This window comes from Phasianus colchicus, chromosome 12 (genome assembly GCF_987193195.1).
Source record: "Phasianus colchicus chromosome 12, bPhaCol1.hap1.1, whole genome shotgun sequence".
Classification (NCBI taxonomy): domain Eukaryota; kingdom Metazoa; phylum Chordata; class Aves; order Galliformes; family Phasianidae; genus Phasianus; species Phasianus colchicus.
The window spans coordinates 6,533,753-6,548,432 of NC_143447.1; the positions used below are offsets into that span (position 1 = coordinate 6,533,753).

General features: G+C 36.9%; 1 protein-coding gene across 1 annotated transcript in view; it reads right to left on the bottom strand.

Annotated features, from left to right (window-relative positions):
* TJP1 (tight junction protein 1) overlaps positions 1 to 13,479 on the bottom strand; it is a 190,454-nt gene extending 176,975 nt beyond the window's left edge. The window contains exons 1-2 of the mRNA XM_090148774.1: positions 12,949 to 13,479; positions 9,919 to 10,069 (exon numbers count right to left, since the gene is read on the bottom strand). Of these exons, the coding sequence (XP_090004900.1) occupies positions 9,919 to 10,069; positions 12,949 to 13,291 (494 nt within the window). The 5' untranslated portion in view covers positions 13,292 to 13,479. The remainder of the gene's footprint in view (positions 1 to 9,918; positions 10,070 to 12,948) is intronic.
* Between the last annotated feature and the right edge of the window lie 1,201 nt (positions 13,480 to 14,680).

Sequence of the window (14,680 nt, forward strand, 5' to 3'; positions counted from 1 at the left end):
TCATCCATCTCAGCTCCAAATGCACCCATAAATGAACAAAGCAGTGAATAAAAGCATCATGTTTGCTACTCCAGTAAAGTGCAAAACATTTTAAATGCAAGCAGTACTCTCGATGCTAAGCTCTTTAATAAAGCACCAACATTTAAACGTTACTATCCCAGAACAGTTCTCCCAAAGCCTTAGTCATGTCAATAAATGATGCAATTACTGAGGATTACTGATGCAAATAAGGGTGTGAAGGATTAAGCTTTAGCTTGGAAGCTTTAGTCTCATAGTGTATGGGAGATTGTCTGGGAACACTGGGTGGTTTTAGTTTTGTTGTGAAGAAGATAGAGCTCTCTTTTCAGTAGTCCTGGATGAAAGAACAAGAAGCAGTGGGCAGAAACTGAAATACAGGAGGTTCCATCTGACCATTAGGAAGCACTTCTGTGCTGAGCGGGTGACAGAGCATGGGCACAAGTTGCCCAGATGTTGTGGAGTCCCCTCCTTAGAGATCTTCAAAAGCCATCTGGGCATGGGCCTGGGCACCCTGCTCTGGGTGGCCCTGCTGGGGCAGGAGTGGGACCAGGTTGACCCAAAGGTCCTGCCTGCCTCAAACAATCCAATACTGTGGAAGATTCCTTTCTAATCCTGTTAATGGAAATCAAAATCATGATATGAGGCTTGTGATCACACATTTGAATTGCTTTATAAGTGGACCTAGTCAGAGCTTTTCCTCAAAATTTTGCAGTACAACAACCTTAGCAATTTTTCATCATTTTAAACATTTTGATGCCTTTGATCTATACTGGATCATGTAATCGCTCTAAAGCTGCTGTGGAAAAATTAAAGACTTCTGAAATGCCACTAAGAACCTCAAGTGTGCAGAATTTTGCACAGATGGAAAGTAGACACATATATGTGTAAGAATTTTAAAATCCAATATAATGCAATTTAGAAATATATTACAAAGGTCACTTGTCTTGTCCTACTTGAACAGGAAGTTGAAATCTTCCGTATATACTAATAAAACCTAAGCTGTGGAATAAGAATTTATTGTAAACAGAAACTGTATTGAATTTAGGCATTCTACATCATTGTGGCTGTGACATATGCACCATGAATAAATAAGTAGAAGATAATGATCTCTTTGAACTATTCATGAAAGTATGTTTGGGCCATTTCTGTACAAATGTTGCATCCCCAGTGTAGACTTTTGTGTCCTTCTCAAAAATCCTTAAATTTGTCTTGAGATGTGACAGTGGCTGCATGCTACTGTAATCCTGTGTTTGCATTTGTCATTCTTTTCCTGGCCTTGTAGAACATCCTGAAGATTGCAACGCCTATACTGCAATTTTATATTTGTGTTCAGCATTCCACTTACGTTTAATAGCAGAGTGAGGAATGGTCATTAGGGTCAATATGTTTGTCTAGAAGATACTCTAAGCTTAATGCTCTTCTTTATTCATGTATTTGTGGATAGTCTTGCTTATATCTCAATCTTAAAAGATTTGGGAAAAAAAAGTAATTTGATTGTTTGAAATACTGCTCTCAGTGATTGTGTATAGAGCTCTCTGCCTCTTGAGAAATCGTTGGCTTGCACAATAAGCACCTACATATACTTCAACTGCAGGACTTCAAAGAGGTTGCACTCATTCATGACCATTCATGTAATATTCAACACAAAATTCCTGGTATTCTCTAGTGATACAAACATAGTGAATAAGACCACGATCAACAGCAATAATGCATTTCTTCTGGGTAAATTGAATATCAGCTTCTTGGTAGTACTGTTATTAGCATTTTGTATGACTTCCATGTCTGGAACTCTCAGGTGAGACTGATAAACATCTGTCCTCACCAGGCAGTTATGTCTATATGAAAGTATTGCTATGACAGAAAAGTCTAACTGATGTTATTACATATTGTTTAATAGATTTTTTTCTCAGTCTGCAAGCAGAGCAAATGCCTATAGCACCAAAACAAGAAGTAATTCTATGGTAATCTTATGATTCATTGCTGTTGGGTTGGAAATAATAGCAAAGACTATGTAAGTTTAAAGAGCTGTTATTTTTCTAAGTACATCCTATTCTTAAGACAGAATGCTCCTCCGTGAAGTTTTTGTTAAGATGCAATCATTTTATATGATCTTGTACTCAAGGGGCGTTTAAAATATGGCAACAGTAAAGTGTATTTCAAGTGACTCATCAGCACAGTGACAGTGGAAATGTATATTGCTAAGTTCACTTCCTTTGATACACATGCCTGCTCAAAACTGACACTTCTATTTTATTAATATTTACCAAAACCTTCACTTTTATAATAACAAACATTGTAGCTATAAGGCCCAACTCTCTTGTTCATATTTCTGCTACTATTACAAGGCAAAGTGCACCTGGAAAGCTTACCTAATAAAAAAATAAAAAATAAAAAATAATAATAATAAAAAAAGAAGTCTATGTAGTGAAGAGATTACTTAATATGCATACAGTAGATCCAACAAACTTCCACAATATGATATTTAGCTGGATTACTGCTGTACTCTGACTTTTTCTGGTGGAAAGACAAATCTTTTTGGTATTTCTAGCCAAGAACAGCTGAAAAGATTAGGTAGTCTAAGACTGCACTGATTAACCATTGAAGCCTGAAATTATGGAAATTCAAACATCAGAAAAGAAAGTTTCAAGGCCAAAAGGTACCTTTGTCTTTTTTTCTGGTTTTGTCACAAGCTGAACTAAGGAAGAGCAGATAACTGGATTTTAGGTATTTTCAGACACAAAATAGAGTCTCAGAAAGCATGCATAATGCATTGCTATGGTGATGGTTACCACAGCTGTTATAGAAGAATTGTAAATATTGTGTTTAAGTATAGTTAGCTTACATAAGCAACTGCAACTTTAGCTAGAACTGCCTTTTAGTTATTTATAATGTTAGCACTTGCCTTACTTTACATTTTATGTAGCAGTTAGTTTGCAGAAGTAACAATTTATATAGATGAAACTGCAGGTTATTACACAGTGCATTGCATTGGGTGCTTTGAGTGCCAACCTGGCTTGACTTTTCAGTACAAAAAGAAGCTTAACAAAATGGATCCAGCTCCACAGTAAAGCCATATTCTATTTCCTTATCTACTCTGTAACTGGACAAAGCACTGCTGGGCAGGACCTAAAAGCTGCTTGAACACCTTATAAAAGCTGTGAGTGCTGTCGTGTTCAGTTTACCTTATTTCAGCATGGTTTCTTATACTTGCATATCTGATTCTTTAATTCTCACCCTCGCTTTTAGTTATTTTTAAATCTCCTTTCATAAGCTGCTTCTCTTCCAGAAAGAAGCAGAGTCCCAGCTTGCTCAGTTATTCTTCATGAAGTAAGCCATTCCTTCCCATGTGTCTGACCACTGTTACCACTCTCTGTACTTTTCCCAGATCTAATGTAACCTTTTCAAGATGCAAGCACCAGAGCAGCAGACAGTATTCCAGGTTAAAGCAAGCTACAGCTTTATATATTGCCATAATTATATTTTCTGTTTTGTTCTTTTTTCCGGTCCTAACAATTTCTAACATTTGCAGATTTGAACTGCTGTCATGCCCTGAATTGATGGTTTTATGGAACTATCTGTCACAGTCCTAAACTTTCCTTTCAGTGGTAACAGGCAGCTCAGAGCTCATCACTTTATTCATAAAGCCTAGAACACTTTTGCCCACATACATCATTTCACATTTATCTATGCTAAATTTCCTCTGCCATTTTGTTACCCAATCACTTAGTCTTACAAGACCCATCTATAGTTCCCTGCACTCACCCCCACACTTACTACATTGAGTAAATTTGTATCCTCAGCAAACTTTCCACCTCACTGCTAACACCTTTTAAAAAGTATTTTTGGATTTTTTAAAAATAGAATCAATCCTCACAGAGTTCCACTTATGTTTTCTGTATGTAAATCCACTATGCTTGTAGAACTGAAGATATGGGAGGGGGGCATGATTACCCCAGTCTATAGGGGAGTACAGAGCAGTGTGATGACATGTCTCAGACTTGATGTATAAGAATTATTTGCAGTACGTACTATGCTCTGTCCCCTGCAATGGGATCCTCTCAGAAGTGGAGAATTGTGCATTTTCTGGCAAAGTTCTGCATTCATTGAAGTCCTCTTGAAAGGAATTTATTTGATGTACAGTCCAGTCCTACAGCCTTTGCCTGTCATTTTTGGAGACCCATCTTACATAGCTCCCTTCATGTGATTAGATGCATGCAGTCTCACAAGTTAGAAGAAGAAACTGAAGTCAAACTTCCATTAAGAGGTAGGAGGTGAATAGTCTTTGCCAATGGAGTGCATCAGAGCACAGAAACAACATTTTAGGTTAATGGAATTTAAACAGTACACAACCTTGTGACTGGATGAGATGCAACGCAGCAGTGAACTATGTAAAGCAGGTGGAGAAAGTCCTTGGTGGTATGATTTGGTTTGATATATGCATGCAAAAATGGAACCATATATAGACTGTTTGAAGTGATAGAGTATAACAGCAGCAGTTAGTAAAACAGATGAAACCTGAATGTGGAAATGGTTACTGGTTTGTATTTGGTTTGGACTTTGGTGGCTAGATATCCTGCACTTAATTTTATCATCTGAATATGAGAATGTGGATATGAGATGTTTCCAGGTCAGCAAGGAATCATCTGAAAGTTCATGAAATGTGAAAGTTATCACACCTGTGATGTAGTCTTGTATTTGGCAGTGAGTTGTTTGGGTGGCCTTTGCCTATGTCTGGGTATCACAGATTCAAAAAGAAATGCTTTGTTTAACAAACGCAATGAAGTAAAGGTGGCATTTGTCACTAACCCTTTGAAACATCATAGTTATATTTGTATCGGCTGTTAAAGAGCATAAAATAATGAACTCAATAATTAATACTACCAAATTGAAATAAGAAATGTTTCTAAACCTCTGATATGTACCCTTCTATGTTTGTTGTTGGTTTGGTTTTGTAGCATGCCCAGGACAGCTAGGCAAACAAATCATCACAGTGAAATGTTATGATAACACCACAAAAATTCATAATCATTCACAGTTATAATTTCCTGTAGGTAGCAAAATATTTGTAATAACTGTTATGTGGTGCTACCTAGTGGCCAAATTGAACAGAACTTTATCAGGGATGGGTACCTTAAGTTTTCATCAACTGCCAAAAGCTGCAGTTGCTGGTTGAGTTTACAATTACTGTGGTACAGAGAGCAGCCTTCTGCTCTTAATAGGTACACAGCTTGCCTGATAACCTGCAGCTCTAAATACTGCAAGGCTGTGGCTTCTGCACCAACCTTCTTAGACACAATTTTTTGAATCCTCTGATTTTGATTGGCGAGGACAGAAGATAAGAGAAAGGATATATTTGCAGCTGTAAATTCAACATTGCTATTTTGACAATTTGTGTTTCAATTACTATTTCTAACTACTAATTGCAGAGGAAAAGTAAATTCTATCTCTAAACCAAAGGGGTTGATGAACTTTTAAGATCTTGTAGATGGTATGGAAATGGGGAAAAACAATTTATACCATTCACTGCATGAAATTGTTACTGTAGTACCTTCTCAATCATTCTATCTTACTGTGAATTTATTTTTTGTAAGTTTTTTTTTTTTAATTTCTAGAAAGAAATGTTGTAGTTACTTAGTCTGATCATGAACTTAAAACAGATTTTGTATGTATTTTGAGCCTAACGTATAGTAGCATGTAATCTGATGTTTGTGTGATGAAAAAGTTAAATAGAACCTGAGATTTATAAGACAGATCACCACCTTGCAGAAAAATACAAATAATTCTTTAGTGATTGCTAGACTAACGTGCCTTGGCAGATACTCAGGTCTTTTTCCTCACCATTCTCTCTCAGCACTGAGATTAAAGCATGAATTTATTTTTTTTTTTTGGATTGTTCTTCCAGAGCTTTTATCAAGGAATACATAATATGCCAAAATGCCACAAACATTATTATTTCCAAATTAGTAATGATGTTCAGAGGTGTCAGAAGCCAATATTTGGCTATTCAAATAAATGTTACGTTGTCCTGTCCAAATGAATTGTAAAACTGGGGCTGTGGCTTAGCTCTGCACTTCTTCCTGAATATATGATCTTTAAACAATTTGTACATATTATTCTTATTAGCTGAAAAAGAGCAGTGCTGTCTGTTCTCCAAAAGGACTTCTAATTACAGTGAAGTTCTGCCAAAATGGAGGGGTTTTTCATAATGAAAAATGTTGGATTTTAAATGTTAACGACTGATATAAAAGCTTTAAAATACAATTGAAATACATTTCTGGAAGGTATATTCTGCAACAGAACAAAGCCATTCCAAAATTGTAAACATCAAGAAGAAATCCATGCAGCAGACTTCAGGAAGAAATGAATTACATGCACTATAATGTGTGTATAAACACAAACGTAACACATTTACATGGAAATGGACAAGCTGTATGACAAGTCTCTTGTTGCTTGCAGCATGAAAATTAATGGCCTGCATAACATCAGTTTCAAAAAATAACATCTGATTTTCACTGTAAGGACATAACTTATTCTGATTATTCCTTTGGCAGGCACTATGATGGAATCTTAAAGCATGAGAACGTAAGACATATATGTATTACTAATGCAGCTGAGAGTTTTCTGCTTCAGAACTTTAGCCCTCAGTCTAAAGTAACGGAATAAAAACTTCTCAAACATGAGGTGCAAACACAAAGTCAGAGAAAAATAACTGTTTTCTTCTCTGCGATCTGCATGACTTTAAAAAGGGCCATTATCAAACATCCAGTGATGGATATCCAGGAATCCTATATCCAGGAATAAAGGAAAGCAACAAAAAAATAAAGAGTTTTGACAGCACTGCTATATAATTTGAGGTCATATTCAGGCAATTAATGACCTGAACTACAATTCCATCCTTTGCCTAGTGGAGATTATCTTTTTTAGAAAGGATATTCTGGGAAAGAAGGTACAGACAAGGCAATGATCAGGTCTGGGGACAACACTTTCTGATCCAAAACCAGACCAAGGACATATCACTAACGCTGATTTGCAGAAGCCATGCACTGTGTTACTGGTACTTCTGCCAGGCCACTCTGTAACAGTGTTTATGGATAGGCTGCTTGCCCTCTGAAGTCCTAGACCAAATTACAGTATGCAAAACCCAGACTTACTTTCAGCTCTGTTAATGATCACATCTTTACTGTATTCATAAGAAATGATGTAATTGTCTCAAGAGGTGAAACTGTGAATTAAAGTGCTATGCCCTTATCTTAACAAATAAATAAATAAATAAAATTGAGTGCGATTTCACACCCCTTTTGCATCTTTGTTTTCTTTTTGCCCATGGTGCTTTACCGTCTGAGCTGTGTAATGGTGTATTTCCTTGACTCCTATCCATCAGAATCATCTTAATGTTTAGAACCGAGGTGATTCTTCTGTTCCCAGACATGTAATCATGTATATCATTTATTCTGCAGTGATAAGGCTCTGATAAGTTGTATAATAAAAGCATATCTTTACACACACTCTGTAATCGTGTAACATCTCTTATTATCTGTGTTACCAAAGAACCTTTGCTTGCCATGATGCTTCCATTAACATCATCTGGAATTTTGCAATCTGTTCATTCACTGAAGTTCTCGAATATGTCTGGCATTTTTCTATCATTAGAAAAAATATTCAACAAATTATTGAGAATATTTACAAATAGTGGGAAAAGTGTAGTTAAGCTAACTCCCATTTTCACTTCTGCTTATCTCTCTCTCTCTCTCTTTTTTTTTTCCTAACACTATTTTTCTAGCTGTCTAGAATACACCACTAGATACACAACTGCGCTGGTGTTCTTATAGTGGGTAAATGCTGTCTCCTTTTGGTTGTCTTGTTGACAGGGAGCCTGTTACTTTGTCATGTAAGGTGTGAATGTATGAAGGTTATGTGTGGGTCACATTTGCTTTGCTTCCAGCTATAGTGTTTTCTTAAAAAGTGAGGTTGTCATTTTTCACTATTTGTTAGAAGCACTTGAAACACTAGTCTACACAAATACCGTGGTGACCATATAAAATCTTCTTTCTGATGGTTGACACAAGCATGGTACTTGAGAAAATGGTAACATAAGCCAATTACCTACTACAGTTTTCTGCTGGATGGAGGACATGAGTGTCAGCATATAAAAAATGTGGAAATATTTGGATTTTTTTTTTAATTGGTGTCAATGTATATATTTTTTTCCCAGCGCAGGGTGCTAAAGTAAACTGTGTGCTGTTACATTCCAATTGTGTCTCCAAGAGAAGTAGCTATTCCCTTAACAGTTACATTCTGCTCTGCTCTGTGTGGCCTCAGCTCCGGCAGTGTGTGCAGGTCTGGGTGCCACTGTGTAAGGACAAAGCATCCAAAGGAGGGCTGTGGAGATGGTGGAAGATCTGAAGAGTAAATAAGTATGAGGTCCTTGAGTTTGTTCAGCCCATAGCAGGGCAGGCTGAGGGGAGGCCTCACAGAGGCTGCAGCTCCTCACAGGGAGTGGAGGGCAGCGCTGTGCTCAGCTCTCTGTGACAGCAACAGGGCCCAAGGGAATGGCATGGAGCTGTGTTAGGGGAGGGTTAGGTGGGGGGTTAGGGAAAGAATCTGCAACAGAAGGTGGTGGGCATGAAACGGGCTGCCCAGGGCAGTGGGCACAGCCCCAAGCTGCCAGAGTTCAGTGAGCATTTGGACAATGCTCTCAGACATAGGGCTTGAATTTTGGATGGTCCTGTGTGGAGCCAGGGGTTGGACTCGACAATCCTTGAAGGTCCAACCTGGGATATTCTGAGTCTGTGATTCTTATCAGGAAGAATGTGTATAACAGTGTTATAGTGATACTACCCATCTGTCTGCAGACTGATAGTGTCATGTTTTATGGCACCCGAAGTTTTTAGTGCTATTAAGTGTTTCTTAATATAGACTGGCTTCAGGAAAACTTTGGTATTTGTATACTACTTCCCTAGTGTGGTTCTGTACCTCCAGGCACTTCTTAATTGGTTTGTTTCTGTAAGTGAATTGTCTTGTGATGTTACAGAACCAGAGCTATCTCTTTAAAGCCAGATGACACATATTCAGATTACAAATGACTGCAAGCTTCCTAGAAGACTAGTGAATGCTTACAGAGAAAAAAAGAGAACTTACTGGGGATTCATTAGTGAATGGTATAGAGTAGCCTGTGCTGTACAATTTGGGTCCCTAATATATAGCATCAAGTGTCTTTCTGTATTCTACCATTCTGTGTTTCTCTGCTACTCAAGATGAACTTCTCACTTAATACTACAATCTTTTTCCATCACTTCACTGTTGTGAAGTTTCACAATACCTCCACAAGGTAGAGTAACCCAGTCTGTAGCTGAAAATGAACAAAATGAAGCTAGATCCACAAAGATATGAAGACTTCTATGTTTACCTTTTATATGCTACTGACACATCAGAACAGAAGTACAGCTTTTAACTACTTTTTGAGCATTCTCCTCAGTGTGCAAGTTTCTGCCCAAGCTATATACAGAATTTTTCACAGCTAATGAGCTATTGAGAGCTGTAGTCCATTCTCAGCTAGCCTGTCATTGAAGTAAGCAAAGTGCCTCTCATGTTTTAAGCAAGTTTCTCTATGAGTCAAATATATTTCTGTGTTTGTGCTTAGTCCTTGAACACTGAAAATTAGCAGTGTCATCAATGCATGACATCATTACACATAGTAATGATACACCTATCATTCCTGGCATTCATCAGCATCAAAAGATGTCAATTTACAAAATGGAATCATAGTTTACAATTGCCAAGTAAAATTGGATGCAAATGAAAAACTCTTGAAAGCATCTGTGGTGTACTTCACATACGTGGAAACTGTATAACAGGAAATATTGTGATTGTTAAAAACATCATAATACTGATAATTTTAACCTGTATTTGTTGAATGATTGATTCAGGTGCTCCTCAGCAGAAGGGCTTCCTTCTTGGTCACTCATCTCCCAGGTTTCATGCAGCTCCATCTCTGATACAGCCCTCAGCTTTGTTTGCTCTAATGATGCTGGGAAATGTCTGTGCATACAGTCTGGATAACAATAAAGAAATTTATTAGTTGATACATAGTTCAAAAAGCCACCAACTTTGATGCGATGCAACCTCTGGTGCTGCATTTGAACGTGACTGTTTTATGCAAACATAATTTCTTTTGACCTTCTATAGATAACATTATTTCCATATTTACATTTCGAATAGCCTTAAGTGGTTGTGGCCAGTCTAAACTTACAGGCATTTTACAAATAAATTTGAAATTATTACTCCGCATACACTCTTGTTCAGCCAATGAAGAATTGGTTTCCTACTGTATCAAATGGACAAGTAATAACTAAATATTTTTTTCATGTGGAATCACTAGGAGTTGTACTTTATATTACTGTAAGAATTTTATAACAGAAGTGCAGAATGTTCAAATCACAAGTGTCTTAAAGAGCAAATACTGTTGTAATACATCTTACGTTACTGTGGGTATAATTCTTTGAAATAATGAGGCAAAAGAGTTCCAAGTGGTGTTAAATCAACTGTATTGAAGTGGCAGCTCATCACTCACTGGTCACATTTCACTAGCACAGTTCACAGTTTTTGCATGGAACTGCATTAGACTGAGTGACCTCTTGGAACCATGCCACATTTCCACCACCTATCAGATGGTTCTTTCTGTAGGGCATGAAGACAATGGAAACATTAAAATACCCATATCTGCCAACACGGGCAGGTCCAGAAAACAGAAACTGGCCTCTGCTGTGCATGCAGTGGATCAATAGCATGGATTGATTCTACTTGGTGTGCTCAGTCAGCCTGCAATAAAGAGCCTCTTTAACAAGTACAGTGGGCAGGATGGCACGCAAGTGCTGTGCCTGCTGTGATGCTGAAGCCATTTACACAGCAAACGTCTGACCATGTGTCTGAATCAGACAGTGTTCCTTCCATTTTGATTCCTTTGTCTTATTAATCAGCTCTTATGGTGTATAGAAGTAAATTATTTTAATGGAAATAATAAATAACTCTCTTTTTTCATCATACCTTTCTCCATACCTCAGAACAGGCTTCATCAAAACCCATCTATAAAAATTCACAATATACAAAAAAATGCAATTTCACTGAATCTGCTATATATTTTTGTGAATTTAAACATACGTGCATGACTTAATGTGAACATAGCATGTGTTTTTCTTTGCCTGTTATCTCGTAGCAATAACGTGTTCTAAAATGGACTTTGCATATTTGATGTATGCTAGCGGGGGAGGGGAAGGAGGAATAAGAGTAATAGTGAATGAGCTAAGGCAGCCCGAGGCATTTTTCTGCCTGCACAAGGCACAGATAGACAGCATGGATTGGGGACGCTGTTCCAACAGTATCCTTTACTCTTTTAGAAATGTGCAGCATTGGCTTTCTTATTTTTCCTCTGTATCTGCTGTGATGTTGTCAGGGAGACAGAGTCCTTGACTTGCACTCAGCTGCAGAGGGTGCAAATCTACCCTCTAGAATAGCACTTGTCCCCAAGCCTTGTACACCCAGGAAGATGTAGGGCCGTTCTGTGATATGCTTCTGCTTAAAATTTTTAGGTGGAGTAAAAGAAAATTTTCTGTACACTGTCCTTGCAGTTAATTTAGAGGAAACAAAAAAATTGCCTCCAAAATAAATATTCTCAAAGGCTTGGGTTTATAACATATTTATAACCTACTTTGTTTAGATTTGTGTTTTACTTTTTCAAAAAACTGAGGATGTGAAAAGACCTTAAGCAGCCTTTTCAAAGCTGGTAGTTGTCCATATATAGCATTCTGTTCTAAATGTTTTAAAATGAACAAAAACACTTGAGAAATTCACCGTGCTTTCATTTTCCTGTGACTGTCATAAAACTGTATGTAAATTGGTCTTGAAAAGATACACTATATGGACATCTGTTCATAAGTAAATTATGGTAAAATGTCTGTTGCCTTCTAGAATAATTGCATCTCTAACTGTCAAGTTAAAACAATCAGGTTTTAACAGACAACACAGACCGTAGCTATTTTAAAGGTTAAAATTGTTTTAGATCTTAATTTTTCTTACTTATTTTATCAAAATTCTTATGATACTCACTCCTACAGTTTTTCTTTATAAATTAGTGTAACACTTAGGTGCTTAAATCTGTTACCGAACAAATTGGTAAAATACAGTATTTTAATTACATACTAAAAGGACATTCTATGTACAACCTTTGAACGTAATTCTGCAATCTTTACTGAGAAAACTCAGACTTGAGAGACTCAGATTTGGAATAAAACAGACATGAAAATTGAAAAATAGGTCACTAGGATATAATTGTGAATGTCGCTTTTTTCACATTATCATTGCTAGCATCTAGTCAACGTTGTTTCTTAAATGCTATGAATGGTTTCTGGTGGCCAAAGAACATTTTGATTAATTTCAATTGTTTTGTTGATGTTTAGTAATGCAACCTTTTTAAGCAGTTATTTGTTGATAGGTTTAATAAATAATACAGCTCACAAGAAAAACGTGGAGGAGATCACACACGACTACTATCAGTCTATTTTTAAATATCGTAGAAATGGAACAGAGACTGAAAGAACAGTGTTACATTTCTGAGCTAAGCCTTGTCAGTATTACTTAGGAATCCTTTTCCTTATCCTGACTGTTTTTTGTTATTAGCAGCAATGTTAAAATACAGTAATTTGCTAACAGTTCAAACGTTCAACAACAGTGCTCAAAACAACATATGTTTGTTTAATACATTTTCCTCCTCATGATTTTCTCTTTTATACAGACCATACAGAGAAAAAATACTCTCCCCTGTTTAGTGCAACAGAGAAAGTAAATGCTAATTATAGCAAGTAACTATTAGTGTCAAAGGATTCCAAGACATTACCAATATACACTTAAGCATTTCAGAGCAGACAGTGACCTTACCTTCATAGCCAAGGAGAAAAGATGTCAGCAAGTTAGGGCAGACCTCCTCCAAAATGGAACAAAAAGCAGAGAAAGCTCTTGGGCCTTTTAACGATAGTTTATCTAAAAAACATTCGGTTCTCTTCTTGTAGCTTCCCTGGGACCAAATGTCTTTGTATTCCTCCAAGGAGAAGACTCTCTTGTAAACCAAATATGACAGCACTTTGTTCACATCCAGCTCTTCCAGTATTTTCTCTCTCTGATTGCTTGGGATTTCAGAAAGCCACTTATTCCTATTTTCATTTTCTCTTTTGGTATATTTTGCACAGTTATAAAACCAAGATTTGCCTATTCTTCCAAACATGTTGGTATTTAAATACAAAATTCTGCCTCTGTATTAACTGTGCAGTCTTCAGTATGCAAAGTAAACATAATGTGGATGGATAGAATGCAAATACATACTGCCGACTGTAATTATTGTAATTCTAATGGAATAAAGAAGGCCTACATACAAATTATAAAGAAATCTAGCTCAGTGCCTGCAGCCTCCTAAGAGGATTACATTACACTAATTAGCCCTTTACAACTGTTAACAGCTTCTGAACCGTAATGATGAGACTGAGAATTGCTTATTTAACTGTTACTTTTTAATTCTGTAACTGATCTTCAAAGATATCCCTTTGCAAAATGTAATTCGTTCAAGAAGACAGCTGATCAAATCGAAATAATCTATACAAGCTGCTACATGACAGTGTCTTCTGTACACTTTAATTTTGTATTCCTCAGAGATTATAACTGTGTAAGTGCTCTGCTTATTATCCTTTCATAAAATATTAACTTTATAATGTGATAGAATTATACACTTAAAAAGAATATTTCTGTGAATATGTTGCAGACCTATATGTGAAAGGGAAAAAAAATAAATCTTAGAATGACTTTTTTATTGTTAAAATCAATATGTCACAGAGAAGAATATCAACTTTTTAATGTTTATATCTGTCAACGGTTTACGGGCTGGAGGATGCGGGCAACGATCCATGACAGTATCTCTAAACTGTGTCCAGGCAAAATAAAACAGTTAAAGCATCCGTTTTGTGAACCAGGTTTAGCGAGAAGATTACTGCGATCCTGGTGGAGGTGTTCTGCCACTGATAATCATTCATTGAGGATCACATCTTACATAACCTTCCTTACGCAAATGCTGCTTAATACATGGGCTTTTTGGTCTTGTTTTCATAGTTTCTGTCAACATAAATTCCCCATCTAGAAAAGCTATGAGCATTTCCCGCCTCCTGCTCCCATTTCTTAGTCTGTTTTTCCTATTTCCATTACTTCCAACCGACAACGTGTCCATGTCCTCACTTGTGCAGCTTTACCTGCAAAATTTCTTAGGGGTACTTTACCTATTGTGTAGCAAACAAAAATACTTTGCGGTCTTTTAGGAAAATAAGTTTTATAATCTTTTCTCTCTTCTTAAGTAGCAGCCATCACATCTTCCTGTCAGGCTGATTCTGCTTCTGAAGTTTCAGGTGTTTATCAGTTATCACTGAAGTTGACCACTGACCATTTCATCATTTAGGATTTTTATTATGCATGTCACCAGACAGTGAACCAGTCAGGTTTCATGCAATTGTTCGGAAGCATCGCCTGTCACCTTGTGGTTGGCTGCAGATATAACAAGCCTCGTATGTGACCTTAGCTGGAGTAAGGAGTGGAATTACGTGTTATTTTGCCATGGTCCCCTCATAGAATG